The sequence below is a fragment of the Eretmochelys imbricata genome, chromosome 9 (genome assembly GCF_965152235.1).
Source record: "Eretmochelys imbricata isolate rEreImb1 chromosome 9, rEreImb1.hap1, whole genome shotgun sequence".
Lineage (NCBI taxonomy): Eukaryota > Metazoa > Chordata > Testudines > Cheloniidae > Eretmochelys > Eretmochelys imbricata.
Genome location: NC_135580.1, coordinates 101917182 through 101929686, shown reverse-complemented (window position 1 = coordinate 101929686; position 12505 = coordinate 101917182). Strand labels below are relative to the sequence as shown.

The 12505-nt window shown below is 55.1% G+C and overlaps 1 protein-coding gene across 2 annotated transcripts in view; it reads right to left on the bottom strand.

Annotated features, from left to right (window-relative positions):
- DLG3 (discs large MAGUK scaffold protein 3) overlaps positions 1–7302 on the bottom strand; it is a 180083-nt gene extending 172781 nt beyond the window's left edge. For both annotated transcript variants that reach the window (XM_077825799.1, XM_077825800.1), the window contains exons 1-2: positions 6926–7302; positions 3712–3843 (exon numbers count right to left, since the gene is read on the bottom strand). In XM_077825799.1, the coding sequence (XP_077681925.1) occupies positions 3712–3843; positions 6926–6941 (148 nt within the window). In that variant the 5' untranslated portion in view covers positions 6942–7302. The remainder of the gene's footprint in view (positions 1–3711; positions 3844–6925) is intronic.
- Positions 7303–12505: the final 5203 nt, after the last annotated feature.

Sequence of the window (12505 nt, the reverse complement as noted above, 5' to 3'; positions counted from 1 at the left end):
GCTCAAACCACTGAGCTATCCCTCCCCCCAAAGAACATTTTGATTACCCAACTAAAACGATATAAAATTACCATATTGTTGTATGCAGTGTTGTACCTGTGTTGGTCCCAGGATATTAGGGGGACAAGGTGTGTGGACCAACTTCTGTTGGTGAGAGGGACAAGCTTTCGAGCTACACAAAGCTCTTCTTTAGGTCTGGGAAATGTACTCAGAGCGTCACAGCCAAATACAAGGTGGAACAGATTGTTTATCATAAGAAAATGTAAATGTATACAACTAGGAACAAAGGATGTGGACCCTACTCACAGGATGAGGGACTCCACCCTGGGAAGCAGTGACTCTGAAAAACAAGATGTTGGGGTCATGGTAGATAATCAGCTGAACATGTGACGCTGTGCCCAAAAGAGCTAATGCAATCCTGGGATGCATAAACAGGGGTAGAGAGGTTATTTTACCTCTGTATTTGGTATTGGTGCGACCACTGCTGGAATACTGTGTCCAGGTGTGGTGACCACAATTCAAAATGATGTTGATAAATCGGCCACAGTTCAGAGAAGAGCCATAAGGGTGAGTAAAGAATTAGAAAACATGCCTTATAGTGTAGTCTATACTCAAGGATCTCAATCTATTTAGCTTAACAAACAGAAGGTTAAGGGGTGACTTGATTACAGTCTATAAGTACCTACTTAGGAACAAATATTTAATAATGGGCTCTTCAATCTAGCAGAAAAAGATATAGTATGATCCAATGGCTGGAAGGTGAAGCTAGACAAATTCAGACTGGAAATCAGGTGCAAATTTTTAACAGTGAGAGTAATTAAATATTGGAACAATTTACCAAAGATCATGGTGGATTCTCCATCACGGACAATTTTTACCCCAAGATTGGATATTTTTCTCAAAGCTCTGCTCTAAAAATTATTACGGGACAGTTCTGTGACCTATGTTATGCAGTAGGTCAGACTAGATGATCACAATGGTCCCTTTTCGCCTTGGAATCTATGAGTCTATGAAAACAGAACACTCTTCTTAGATGGTTATACATGTGGTATCAAACAGCTAACTCTTCTTTTTAATGCCCAGAAAACTACCATGTGTCCCCACTGAGCAAGCCACAATAGTCTTAGCAGAGATCCCTGCCCAAGCAGAAAGCCTCTTGACGAGGATCAGTTTATCAGAGGAAAAGACAGCAGCAGGGAGCGATTTCCCTAGCCCCTTCTGAAGGAGGAGGTGAGAATCATCTATAGCAGCGGTTCTCAAACTGTGGGTCATGACCCTGTTTTAATGGGGTTGCCAGGCCTGGTGTTAGGCTTGCTCAGGCCTGGAGCTGAGGCCGAAGCTGAAGCCCAAGCCCCACTGCCCAGGGCTGAATCCTGAGGGCTTCAGGTTATAGGCCCCACATCTGGCTTTGGCTTTGGCTCCCCCATCCGGGGTGGAGGGGCTTGGGTGGGCTCAGGCTTCAGTCCCCGTCCAGGGGTCATGTAGTAATTTTTGTTGTCAGAAGGAGGTCACAGTCCACTGAAGTTTGAGAACCCCGGAAATATAGGCAGGTTGGATTTCAGTCTGGTGGGATACAGTTAGAGATGCCATCCAAACAAAGTGTACTCCTCAGGCCTGGAAATGGGAGGTGGAAAGACATTACTGGCCACTGTGTTCTCTCTCTGTTCAAAACACCTGTTCTTCTCTATAGCCTGAGCCAACATGACTCAGCAAATGGAGCCACATCCTCACCACACAGTAGCCCATGAGCCACCGCACCTGGGCGCTGACAAGCACCTGACTATGCTGTGCCTGCAGGGCCCAAGCAGTCACATGGAGTGGGAGCGAATGAGGCAGCAGTGTGTCCCTGGGCATGCCCAACAGAGGGTCCATCCATCTCCACGGAAAACAGCAGGAAAGGAGGTAGGAGACAGCGTCCTAGAAATACCCGTCCTGCCTCACCAGCTTCACATGCACCATCATTAACCATTCATAGTCATTCATTTAGGAAGACAGGAGGAAGGCCCCAGGAATTAGAGTGTTAGGCTGTGTCTCAAGAAACCCTAGTTCAATTCCCTGCTCTCCCGCAGACTTCATATATGACCTCGGCTTAGGCAGATCACTTAGCTTCTGTGTGCCTCCATTCTCCTCTGTACCATGGGGAGGCTAGCAGTTCCTGCCTCACCAGGTGTGTGAGGGGACATGCATTAAAGATCACGAGGAGCTCAGGTACTAGGGTGATAGGGGCCATACAAGTATCTTAGAGAGAGGCCAAGTTAATTTAAGTTAGATGCCCACAAACAGACGGTGGTTCTCACACACATATTTATTATTCTAGCTTATTAGCAAACGAATTCCTGCAGATACCTTTTGGTCTCTGGCTCATTGGAGCATTCAGAATTGGAGTTGTGTTAATGTTCATTGGACACATAAGTCACATGGTAGGGTTTGTGCACCCCAAGGGTTACTGTTAAAATCGGGTTTCTGCCAGTCATGCGCTCAGAATTTAGTTTGTGTGAATAGTCTGTAGTAATCATTTAAAATTTGCTTCAAAATTTGCAGGAACAGTCCTGGCCATTAATTTGTTTGCTAGAAAATTCATTGGAAGTGAACAGGAAAGGGGCATGAAAGTAGGAAGTCGGTGTGTGTAAAAATTCAACAGGATATCGGTGGGAGTTTCTCTCATTGTATTTGTCTAGTTTCTGATAAGACTCCAGCTGCACTGATGTAATGCCAGGGGGGTGCCGCGCTGAGATCCAAGGAAGGGGAAGGCATTCTGAGTCCTCTGACCTGCAAGATGGGGCTGCCTATTATAGCCATTTCTTGTGTATAGTTCTTTTCCCTCAACACATCGTATTCCTTGCAAATACACCAGGTTCGGAGTTCCTGAAAGTCAGGGCTGCATTGGGAGCTGCTTTCCCAACCCTGTGAAATATTATCTTCAATAGGAAGCAAGTGGAGAAAAACCTACTTCTCCCCAAGGGATGATAATAAGAATAGAGAGAAGCGATGCCAACACAAGCAGGCTTTGTGTGTCAGGGCTGGGAGGGAAAGGTGCATAAAACTCCATCACATGATCCATAGCTGCTGGGCCATAAACACCATCATGTTTGAACACTGCAAGGAGTGCTTTATAAAACTTCAAGGCCCCTTAACATGCACTGCCCTGGGCATCCTGGGGTGAAAAAATCCACATTGCCCTACAAATCGGCAGTGAAAAAGAAAGACCGAGGCATCAATTAGAAGGTTAAGACCAGTCAGTGAAAGGAGCATTCTGGGAATCGTAGTCCACAGGACCTGTGCGTGACCTGCTTTGCCTTTCACTATTACCGTTACTGTCTCACAGGTTAAGCCACTTAACAGCTCCAGCTGTGCTGAAGCTTTGAGCTCTTTCACATGCTTGAATGGAATCGTTCTGTGCCACTGTACAGCCACATTAGGAGGGTACTGAGCTCAGATCTCTGACTCCTGCAGACAAAGGGCGGTTCCAGGGCTCTTCCCAGGCCCCAGGCCCCAGACAGAGTGTAGAAAAGCCTTGACACATGAGCTGCAGAAAGTTCCTTAGAACTCACTCCCCCGAGGAGCTGGGCTCCTGCCGCAGACACTAGGAGATCAGAGCCCAGGTCCCCAACATCCTCACCCTGAGAGGGGCAGGTTACGCATGTGTGTCAGCCACCGAGTGACTGTTCAGTGCGAAGCCAGCAGTCAGCTCACTAGGTGGAAGGTGCTTACCCAGCAGGGCCTGAAAGAGGTCACTTCGGAAGATGTGCGAGACCTTTCCAATAGAGGCCTTCAACTGCTGCTCCTCTGGAGCCCTCAGAGTGGTTTGGTACCTGGTCAGAATCGCCACGGCCCGTTGAGTGTCTGGGGAGACAGCACAGGAGAGCCCTCAGACTTCATCAGACCATCATGTAACACATCGCATCACCCACAACAATACAGAATAGCACGTCACCACACATCACTGCCCCCTGGCCCTTCTCCGGACCCACACCAGGAAGGGGTCTGCCACCCAGCAGATTCAATCCCTGCCATCAGGGAGCCCTCAGGCACACCACTGACAGTGGGCCAGACCCTGCACCGCTGATTTACCAGGCAGTGAAAGACGAAGGGTTGCTGCTGAAGCCAGGCACAAATTATGGAACCTGTGGTTCTGTGGGTCTGATTCCTTTGAGCCCGAAGGTAAGAGACTGGACAGACTGTACCCACCTAACCCAAACACACTGGAATTACACTGCAACCCCAACCCTCAGCATCTGGCCCTAAGGCCGACAGGGCAATCCTGGGGGTGCCCCTAGCTGCACTGCATGCTGGGACCCCACGTCTCCACAGGAGAGGGGGGGGTGAATGTGTCTGGCTGCATTGCATCCTGGGACTCACTCTCTATGTGAGGCCACTCACTGGCAGGGGAGAGCAGCCACAAGCTAGGGCAGTTATGCACAATGGGTGTTGCCTGCTGGCTCCCCCCAAGCCATGGCTGGCTCTCAGCGGGGCTGGGTTTGGACATCCCCCTGCTCCCCAAGCAGGTCTTTGGCAGACAGAGGCCGAGCCTGCTCTGAGCTGCCTGACGGGATCGTGGCACTTAGGCAGAGGTGGCCATGGGGGAGCCAAGGGCAGGGATAGCAGGGGCCTGATCCATTTCCATCTGGAGAGCTGAATGTTTCTCTGGACGAGTTCCTTGCGCCATCAGCCCAGCTCTATAGCCCGACGCAGGCCAGCTCCTGTAGTTCTGCAGCAGCCCCTTGTCCTAGCAGGGCAACGGATCTCACACAAACAAGAAGGTTTCACACAGACCTTGGGCTGGTCCCATCCCTGTCAGCAAATGTTTCCCTTTGTTTGGAGGCAGCAGGAAAAACAAAGGACTTCTGTGTGAGGGAGGAGGTGAGGGGGGAGGTCGGGGCACATCTCTGGACCTAGGAACTCATGTAAAAGGGTTGATCTGCCTTGCTAGTCCTGAGGCATCCAGTGCTCACAGCAGGGGACAGAGCACAGAACAAGGGGATCTGTGTCCCTGAGAGCCTAGACTCGGGGCACCTGGGGTCCCTGCTCCCATTCTCTGGGCCTGGGGATTTCTGCAGGGATGCGATCCCGGGGGGAGACAGAAACACCCCCACCCCCATTCTCCTATTGGCGGGAGAAGGAAGGTGGTTTTGTCTGTGTCACCTTCCTACACTGGTGTATTGCAGGCCCCAGAAGGGAAAGAGGAAGCATTGAAGCATGAATAAGCCTTAATGCAAACAGAGTCCTTCCCCTCCCAGAGCCGGTGAGAGGCTGAGATCTCCTGGGACGCCAGCTGGATTTATTGGGTTTGCAAGGGATTCCAGGCTCCTGCCAGCCCTGGAACCTAAAACCCCTCCGCCTACAGAACCAGTTCAGCCCGGGCACACCATTCTGCCCAGCTCACCCTTCCCCGGCCAGAGGGTCAGTCTTTGTAGCCTGTTCACTCCCTGGCCCGGCTGCTGAGACTAACACCAGCGGAGCCAGCGAGGGCCAGTGTGACGAGGCTGTCTGCCCCCTGAGTGGACAGAGAACCAAAACTCACGCTGCTTTGGCTGTGGAAAGCGCATGAGCCCAGGGGACTCTGAGTCACATCCCTCCCCTGCGAGGCTGCACGGAAAGGGGCTCCGGTACTGTCTGGGCGTGACAGATAGAGTGCACTGAACCCTGCACAGGCAAACGGGCACCACGTGGGTGCTGGTGGGGAGGGATGCATCCCACAAAACAGAACCTCTGCAACTGCCCCAGAATCGCCTTCTTCCGTGACAACTGGGCCCCACTTTGACCTCGCTCCCATGCGGTCACGTACAATCAAAAACGAACGCAGCCTAAAAAGGGGGGGGGCTCTCACCACACCAGCCCAGGAGTAGGGGAGGGCCGTGTCCCCAGAGTGGAGGAGGAAGAGGGTGTTCCCCCTTAGACGGCAGACAAAACGACTCCAGGGAAACATTCACACGACAGCCCCATGAGGCCTGGTGGATGCAGTAGTGACCGGGAAGAGCTGAGCCCAGGGCCCTGGTGCCTCCCGCCCGCTATTGAAGGGCTAAAGGCCTGAGCTCCCGCCTGCAGCAGGGGCACAGCCCATGGGGGTGAGCACACAGCTGACCCCCAGGCACAGCTGCCTGCTCAGGCCCTCAGCACCCTGAGACCAGCAGGACCCTGCCAGGGCCAGCGCCCGTGGCCCAGTCCGTGCCCAGGGTCTCTGGGCCTCGCTCGCGCAGAGGCTGTCCAAGCACGGTGGGCCACTGCAGCCTGCACCTCGCCACGGCTGGCTGGCCGAGGTGCCCTGGCTGACGCGCCTAGGGCGGCCTCTGGGCCTTTTCCGGCCAGGCACGGCCTGGCAGCCCGGCGGGCCCCTGGGCGCTAGCCCCACGCAGGGGCTCGGGGCAGCCAGGGAGCTTTTGCACCCGCGCTGGTGCTGGGGCGGAGCTAGGAACTGGGGGCCAGGAGGAGGGGGAGGGGGTCGCTCTTGCAAGTAGTGCAGGAGGAATTGCAGAGGCTCCCCAGGGCAGAGCACCCCAGGGCAGGGCTCAGCTACGCCAGCCCCAGTCAGGGCAGCTCCTCCGGTTTCCTACCTGCCAGTGACCCGAACTCGCCCACGCTCTGGGAGCCCAGTGGGGTTCGCCCCGGGCAGAGCCGCTCGGCAGCCAGAGCCCATCCTCACTCAGAGGTGTCGCTGGGGCCCCGCACGGCTCTTGGGTCCTGGGGACAAGGAGCCAGCTCTGCCCAGCCCGGGGCAGCTGGGAAACCGGCTTTACTTGCGCCTGGCTCTGAAGTCTCAAAGCCGCAGCCAGGTGTCTAATCAGAGCTCCTTCTCTCTGGGTCTGGGGTCTTGCCAAGGCAGCTCTGGGCCCTTGGCAGCTCTACGCCCCCCTCGCCACCCCCAGGGCCAGGTGTCTCCTGCCCTCGCCCCAGTGGGCTGGCCAGGGCTCGGGCCTCCAGTCCTTACCTTGCCTACTGATCATCTCTCCTCTGGGCAGGGCTGCAGGTCCCTTTGCAGCGGTTTCCTCCAGTGCTTGTGGCCCCAGGAGCCTGCCCTCATGTCAGCCCCACGGGCCGGTCCCTGGAGGGGGCTAGCGGCTGGGACCCCCGGGCCTGGCCCTGCCACGGGAAAGCGATACAAGGACCTGGCTGCCTCCTTCCCCAGCTCCAGCCGCAAAGGCTCCTGCTGCCTGGGACCTGGCCCTCTCCCCCCGGCTACCCCCCAGCCTGGCCAGTGCTGGGACCGTGCCCCGGGGCAGCCCCAGCTGAGCCCCTCGGGCCGGGCACAGGCCAAGGCTGCCTGCCAGGGCAGTGGTGAGCTGAGGCTCCCTGCTGTCGCCCCGGGCTGTGTGTGGAGCGGAGTGGAGGGGGCTGGGCTGGGCTCAGGGGCGGGCCCAGCCATGGAGCGAGGGCTGGCCTGCCTGGCTGCCCGGGGGCCCTGGCCTGCAGGGAAGGGGGGCCTGCAGCCACTGCTGGGCGCTGCCCCCCAGGCCTGGCCCCGCACGGCCCAGCCTGGCCGGCCTCTCTCAGCCCTTCAGGGCTTGCCCTAAAGCGGGTGCTGGGCTGGGCCGGGCATTAACCCCGGCGCTGCCAGAGGAGAGGGAAGCCAGGCCCTGCAGCCAGTGGGGTGGGGCTCAGTCCAGCCAGGCATGGGACTTAGGGAACCAGGCACCCCAATATTAGGGGCGTCGCATACGCAGGCACCTGTAACTCCCTCCCCCAGAAAAAAAGGGTCGCAATTTTTCACACTTGCCGCCTGGTCACCCGCATGCTGTGGTCCCCAAACTTTTTACCTCGTGCCCCCCCATTACCCCGTCCATGCCCCGCCCCCCAAGCCAGGGCTGGGAGTGGGGCTGCAGCTCTGCGAGGGGAGGGACACAGACAGGGGTAAGAGCTGGGGGCAAGGCCAGGAGCGGAGTGGGGTGGCACTCCCACCCCGTCCCCCTGTGGGGGCTGGCCCAGGCCCCAGCTGCTCCCCCCCTAACATTCCTCTGTGCCCTCCTAGGGAGTGCGCCCCACAGGTTGGGGGCCTCTGCCCTAACAGGACTTCACCAAAACCACGGCACATAATTGGACCTCACCCCAACTAGTGCAAGCTGGCCTGGGAATTAAGGGGGGGGCGGTGTGCGCGTTGGGGGCCGTTAGCAGAGCTAGGGGAAGCCCACGGCTGGGATAACAAGGGGGTCATGGGTCAGGCCTGAGGGGCACTGGCAGAGCTCTGGGCAGAGGAGTCCAGGGCTGAGGGTCAGGATCGAGGGGTGAAGGGAGGGCAGACCTGGGGTGCTGGAACCATGTGTGCAGTGTGGGTGCTGAGAGCCATTGAACCAAACTGTAAACCCTGCACATGATGGAAACCACTTCAAGCCAGGGTATGTGGCCAACCCCCAGCGCCCCTAGTTCCAGCATCTATAGGCAGAACTGAGAGGGGAAGATGGACAGTGTGATGATCTCCCACATCCAGCCTGGTTAACACTCAGTTCAAGGGGATGGAGCAAACTCAAAAGGCAGCACAGCAGGAAGCCAGGGATGGAGACTCAAGGGTGCCATCAGCACAACTCTTAGCTGGAGGCCTGTGGCCCAGCATGAGGCACACAGGGAGAGCGGGCTGCCAAAGTGCAGGGCTGCAGTCTGGGACAATAAGACTCCATAAGCTAGGCTGCTGAGATAGCAGGACCCCACTGCTATGGGGAGGGCAGCAGTTGGACTGGAATGGATTCGAGAGCTGCAGCTTCGAGTACAGCAGAGCAAGGCAGCTACCAGGGGTTCCTAAGCATGCTGGTTCTTAGAGCAGACCTGGGCAGTGGCCCTAGGGGTGCAGGAAGGAGAGCCCAGGATGGATCTAGGAAGGAGGTGTGTTCCCTCCCTCCCAACTATTGCCTCTGCTCACTGTCCCTCACAGCGTTCACCTCTCCTCTGTACCAAGCTGCAGCAACTGAGAACAAGATGGTTGCTCAACCTTCCTCCAGAGAGAGGGTGTTTAGACATTGAAAGGTGCAGTACATAGAAAACAGAAGGTATCAGAACTTCATACACTCAAGAAGAGATGGATGAGAGCCAGCTCCTAGGCCTGTGCACCCTCCCCAGTGCAGAGAGAGCATTTTACAGGGAGTACAGCAGGAACCCAGACGAACTGGAAAGTTGCCTGCACAGGTTGGAAAGTGTTCTGGTGCCCAGCCCATTCACAACTTCAGCTTCTGAGGTGCACACTCAGTACCTCTGCACACTGCTAAATTCAGACCTATTTTCTCTGGAGCTGGGCTATTACTAGGTCACACAGCTTCCCATGCCTGGAGCAAGGGGGCAGTTCGACAGGGGCCCTAGAAATTTTGCTGTCAGGGGAATTCTCCTTTCCCTCCTTGTGCTCACGCTTCCCAGAGGCCAGTTGATTCAGGCAGAGGCCCAAGGCCCAGCTCCAGCCCCAACTCCGCATGCTGATGTAAGCAGAGTCAGGATGAGCTCCACCACATCTGGCAAGTTGTGGAAAAGAACTTCAGGGGCCGATCTCATTTGCATAGGCACACCCATCCCACCTAGAATGAGGCCATAGCTGCCCAAATGGTCACTTTGGCTACTGTGGGATCCCCAGTGTCTCTGTTATTGGGGCAGGAAGAATAAATTGTTATTACCCTGATTATGGGACTCAAGGACAGTGGAACTGTACTTGGCCTTTTGTTATAATGGAGGGACTCGCCATCAACTAAGTAGCACTCGCTAGGCAAGGGACATGGGTTCCAAAACTCTGAATTGAGAGAGGCTGGGGATAGGTATTAATATTTGGTGATATGGGTCCCACATGCTAATTGCACTTCCTCCTCTCTCCACGGTGGAATATCAGAGCTAATTTTGATTCCATTAGGAGTCTAGTTACAGGCTGCTGAGCTGAATTCACTTTGGGCCAATGATGTACCAGCACTGAGGCTCCCCTACTACAAGCTGAAATCACAAAAGAGCTAAACTTACTAAGAGCTAAAATCACTGAGCGTTGTGTTAAGTAGTGGGGGAGCCTGAAGATATATGGTGGAGCAGTTTGCAGGATGGCGAGCAGAGCGGCTGGTGGAGCAGAGCAGTTTGTTGGATGCCTAGAGCAGCCCATGGGGCAGCTGGCAGAGCGGAGCCCCATGGAGAGGTGGGGCCATCAGCTTTGGACCACGTAAGGTGCCCCTTAACCCCCCCACCCTCCAATCTCCACCTAGGTTGGGAGGTAAAACTCTGCAGGTAAACTTTTGAACTCCGGGGCTGCCCTGACCAGGGACAGAGACTTTTGGGTCATTGGACTTTTGGATTGCTGGACTCAAGAACCAAAGGGAAAGGACATGCCCCAATTTGCTTGGGGGGGGGGGGTTGTTTGCTCATGGGTTGTGTTATGAATCCTGTTGGTGGTGTTTCCTCAACATAATGCCACATTGTTTCTGTTATTAAAAGGCTTTTTGTTACACTCAGACTATGTGCTTGCGAGAGGGGAAGTATTACCTCTTAGAGGCACCCAGCGGGGGTGGTATATATTTGTCCCAGGTCACTGGGTGGGGGCTCAAGCCGGTTTTGCATTGTGTTATTGGAATGGATCCCCTAGATACTGAACCCGGCCCTTGTTGCTGCCAACTCTGACAGGCAGAAGGGTTACACTTAAACCCTCTGCCATCAGAGCTTGTACTGGAAATAACTTTAAATAGGACACTTGTCACTACTGAGCCTGTTCCCACTCCATTCTCCCTCCCCTGAGCTTGGAGTGTTTTAACTATAATGGGGTGAGGGATTCTCTTTTATTGGACCTTTGTTGGTGAGAGACAAAACTTTGGAGCTACAGTGAGCTCTTGTCCAGGTCTGGGAAAGGAACTCAGTGTCCCAGCTCAGTACAAGAGTGAACAGATAACTACGTATGCTAAGCTAGCACATATTCTAAGGCACCAGTCAAGGTACAGGGGCCTGTTAACACCCCACAGTCACAGACCAAGACAGGAGTTAGTAGGTTAAAGATCATTGTAATGAGCTATAACTCCAGCATCTCTGTTCAGTCCATGATTTGTAGGCTCTAGCCAAGTTACGAATTTAAGCTCCCAGGCTTGTCTGTTGAAGGTCATGCACAGGTTTCCTTCGAGGATGAGGACTGATAGGTCAGATACAGAGGGGTCTGCAAAGCTTGTCTCTCTCCCTACCAGCAGTTGGTCCATTAACATTGCCTCACCCCCCTTGTCCCTCGGCTACAATACCGCAGTAACTAGAGGTGCCTGTTCCTTGTTTCGGCACTAGGTGGTGGGGACACAACACAAATAGCACAGCTCACATGTTTGCTTTTCCCAGCCTTACCCACGGAAAGGTCCAGTTTTCCAGAAGTAGCTCCTAATGCTGATGCCCACCTCAGGCCTGATCTGCAGACGTGCCAAGTGCCTACAGATCCTGATGAGCCCTTGGGAATCAGGCCCCAGGTGGGTACCCAAAGTCAGGGCCAGTGCTCAGTGAGAACACATGGGGCTGTTGTGGGCCCTCTGGCCCTGCTGAGGGCACTGCTCAGGGCTGCCATTAATGCCCCTGCACATCCCAGCTGAGGTAGCACTTGACCAGCCACCATGAACTAATCCTTCCAACCTGCTGCAGCTTCTGGGTCTTACAGATGGGGAAAGCAGAGCATTGAGCAGGGCTGGGTGTAGCCCAGGCCCCAGCAGGCCTGGCGCAGAGCTGGGATCTCCCCTAGTCACGCTCTCAGGGCGGTGAGGCACTGGCTCTGAGCTGTTGCTGGACCCTCTTACCTCACTAGTATAAGCAGGGATTCCTCATCTAATTGGTCCAACACCCCTGCTGGGCCAGGCGCTTTTCAGAGAGGAGAGAGGGACAGCCTGCCCCTGAAGAGCTGACGGATGCCAGCTCCTAGAGCCACGGGTCCCTTTGGGGGAGTTGAGAATCAGCTCAGACATGCTAGTCGTTCGTTTTTTTATCCGGTTGGGTCAGTTTATTAACATACATAATTAAGAACAAGTAAAACAGACGCATGCTGCTGAGACCTCTGCAGCAAAGAGATCTTGGGGAGGCCACGCTGCTTCATGCCCCAGCACCCCCACCCATCAGAATAGCTCCACACCCAGTCCAGGGTGGTGCTTTTGGGGCCTTCACCCAGCACCTGTGTTCTCTCTGGAAAGACAGCCCCCCACACGATCCCCTCCATCCAAAGCTGAACCCCATCTCTGCCACTGGACAAGGAGGGTCGGGGTCTCCTGGGGCTGGGCCTACTGCTGCCTCCTGCACGCCTGTCTAGAGGCCTGTGCTAAAGCCTCACCCAGGATAATGGCTTCCTCTGCTCTGTGAGGGACCCTTCGTCTCCATCCTGCTGCACTAAGATCCCCACGCTGCAGCCCAGCTGCCTGGGCCTGTGATGCACTCCTGCCCCTTCACCTTTCCCCAGACTAGTCCTAGGCTCCCCAATGGCACAAGGCCAGGAGCTCTTTAAACCTGGCTCCCTGTAAACGAAACCCTCCAGGCTCCCCTCCCACCTCTAGCAGTCTCTTTGCAGCCAGGCTTCAGGAGACAGGAAAAGTCAGTTCACATCAGCAGCAGC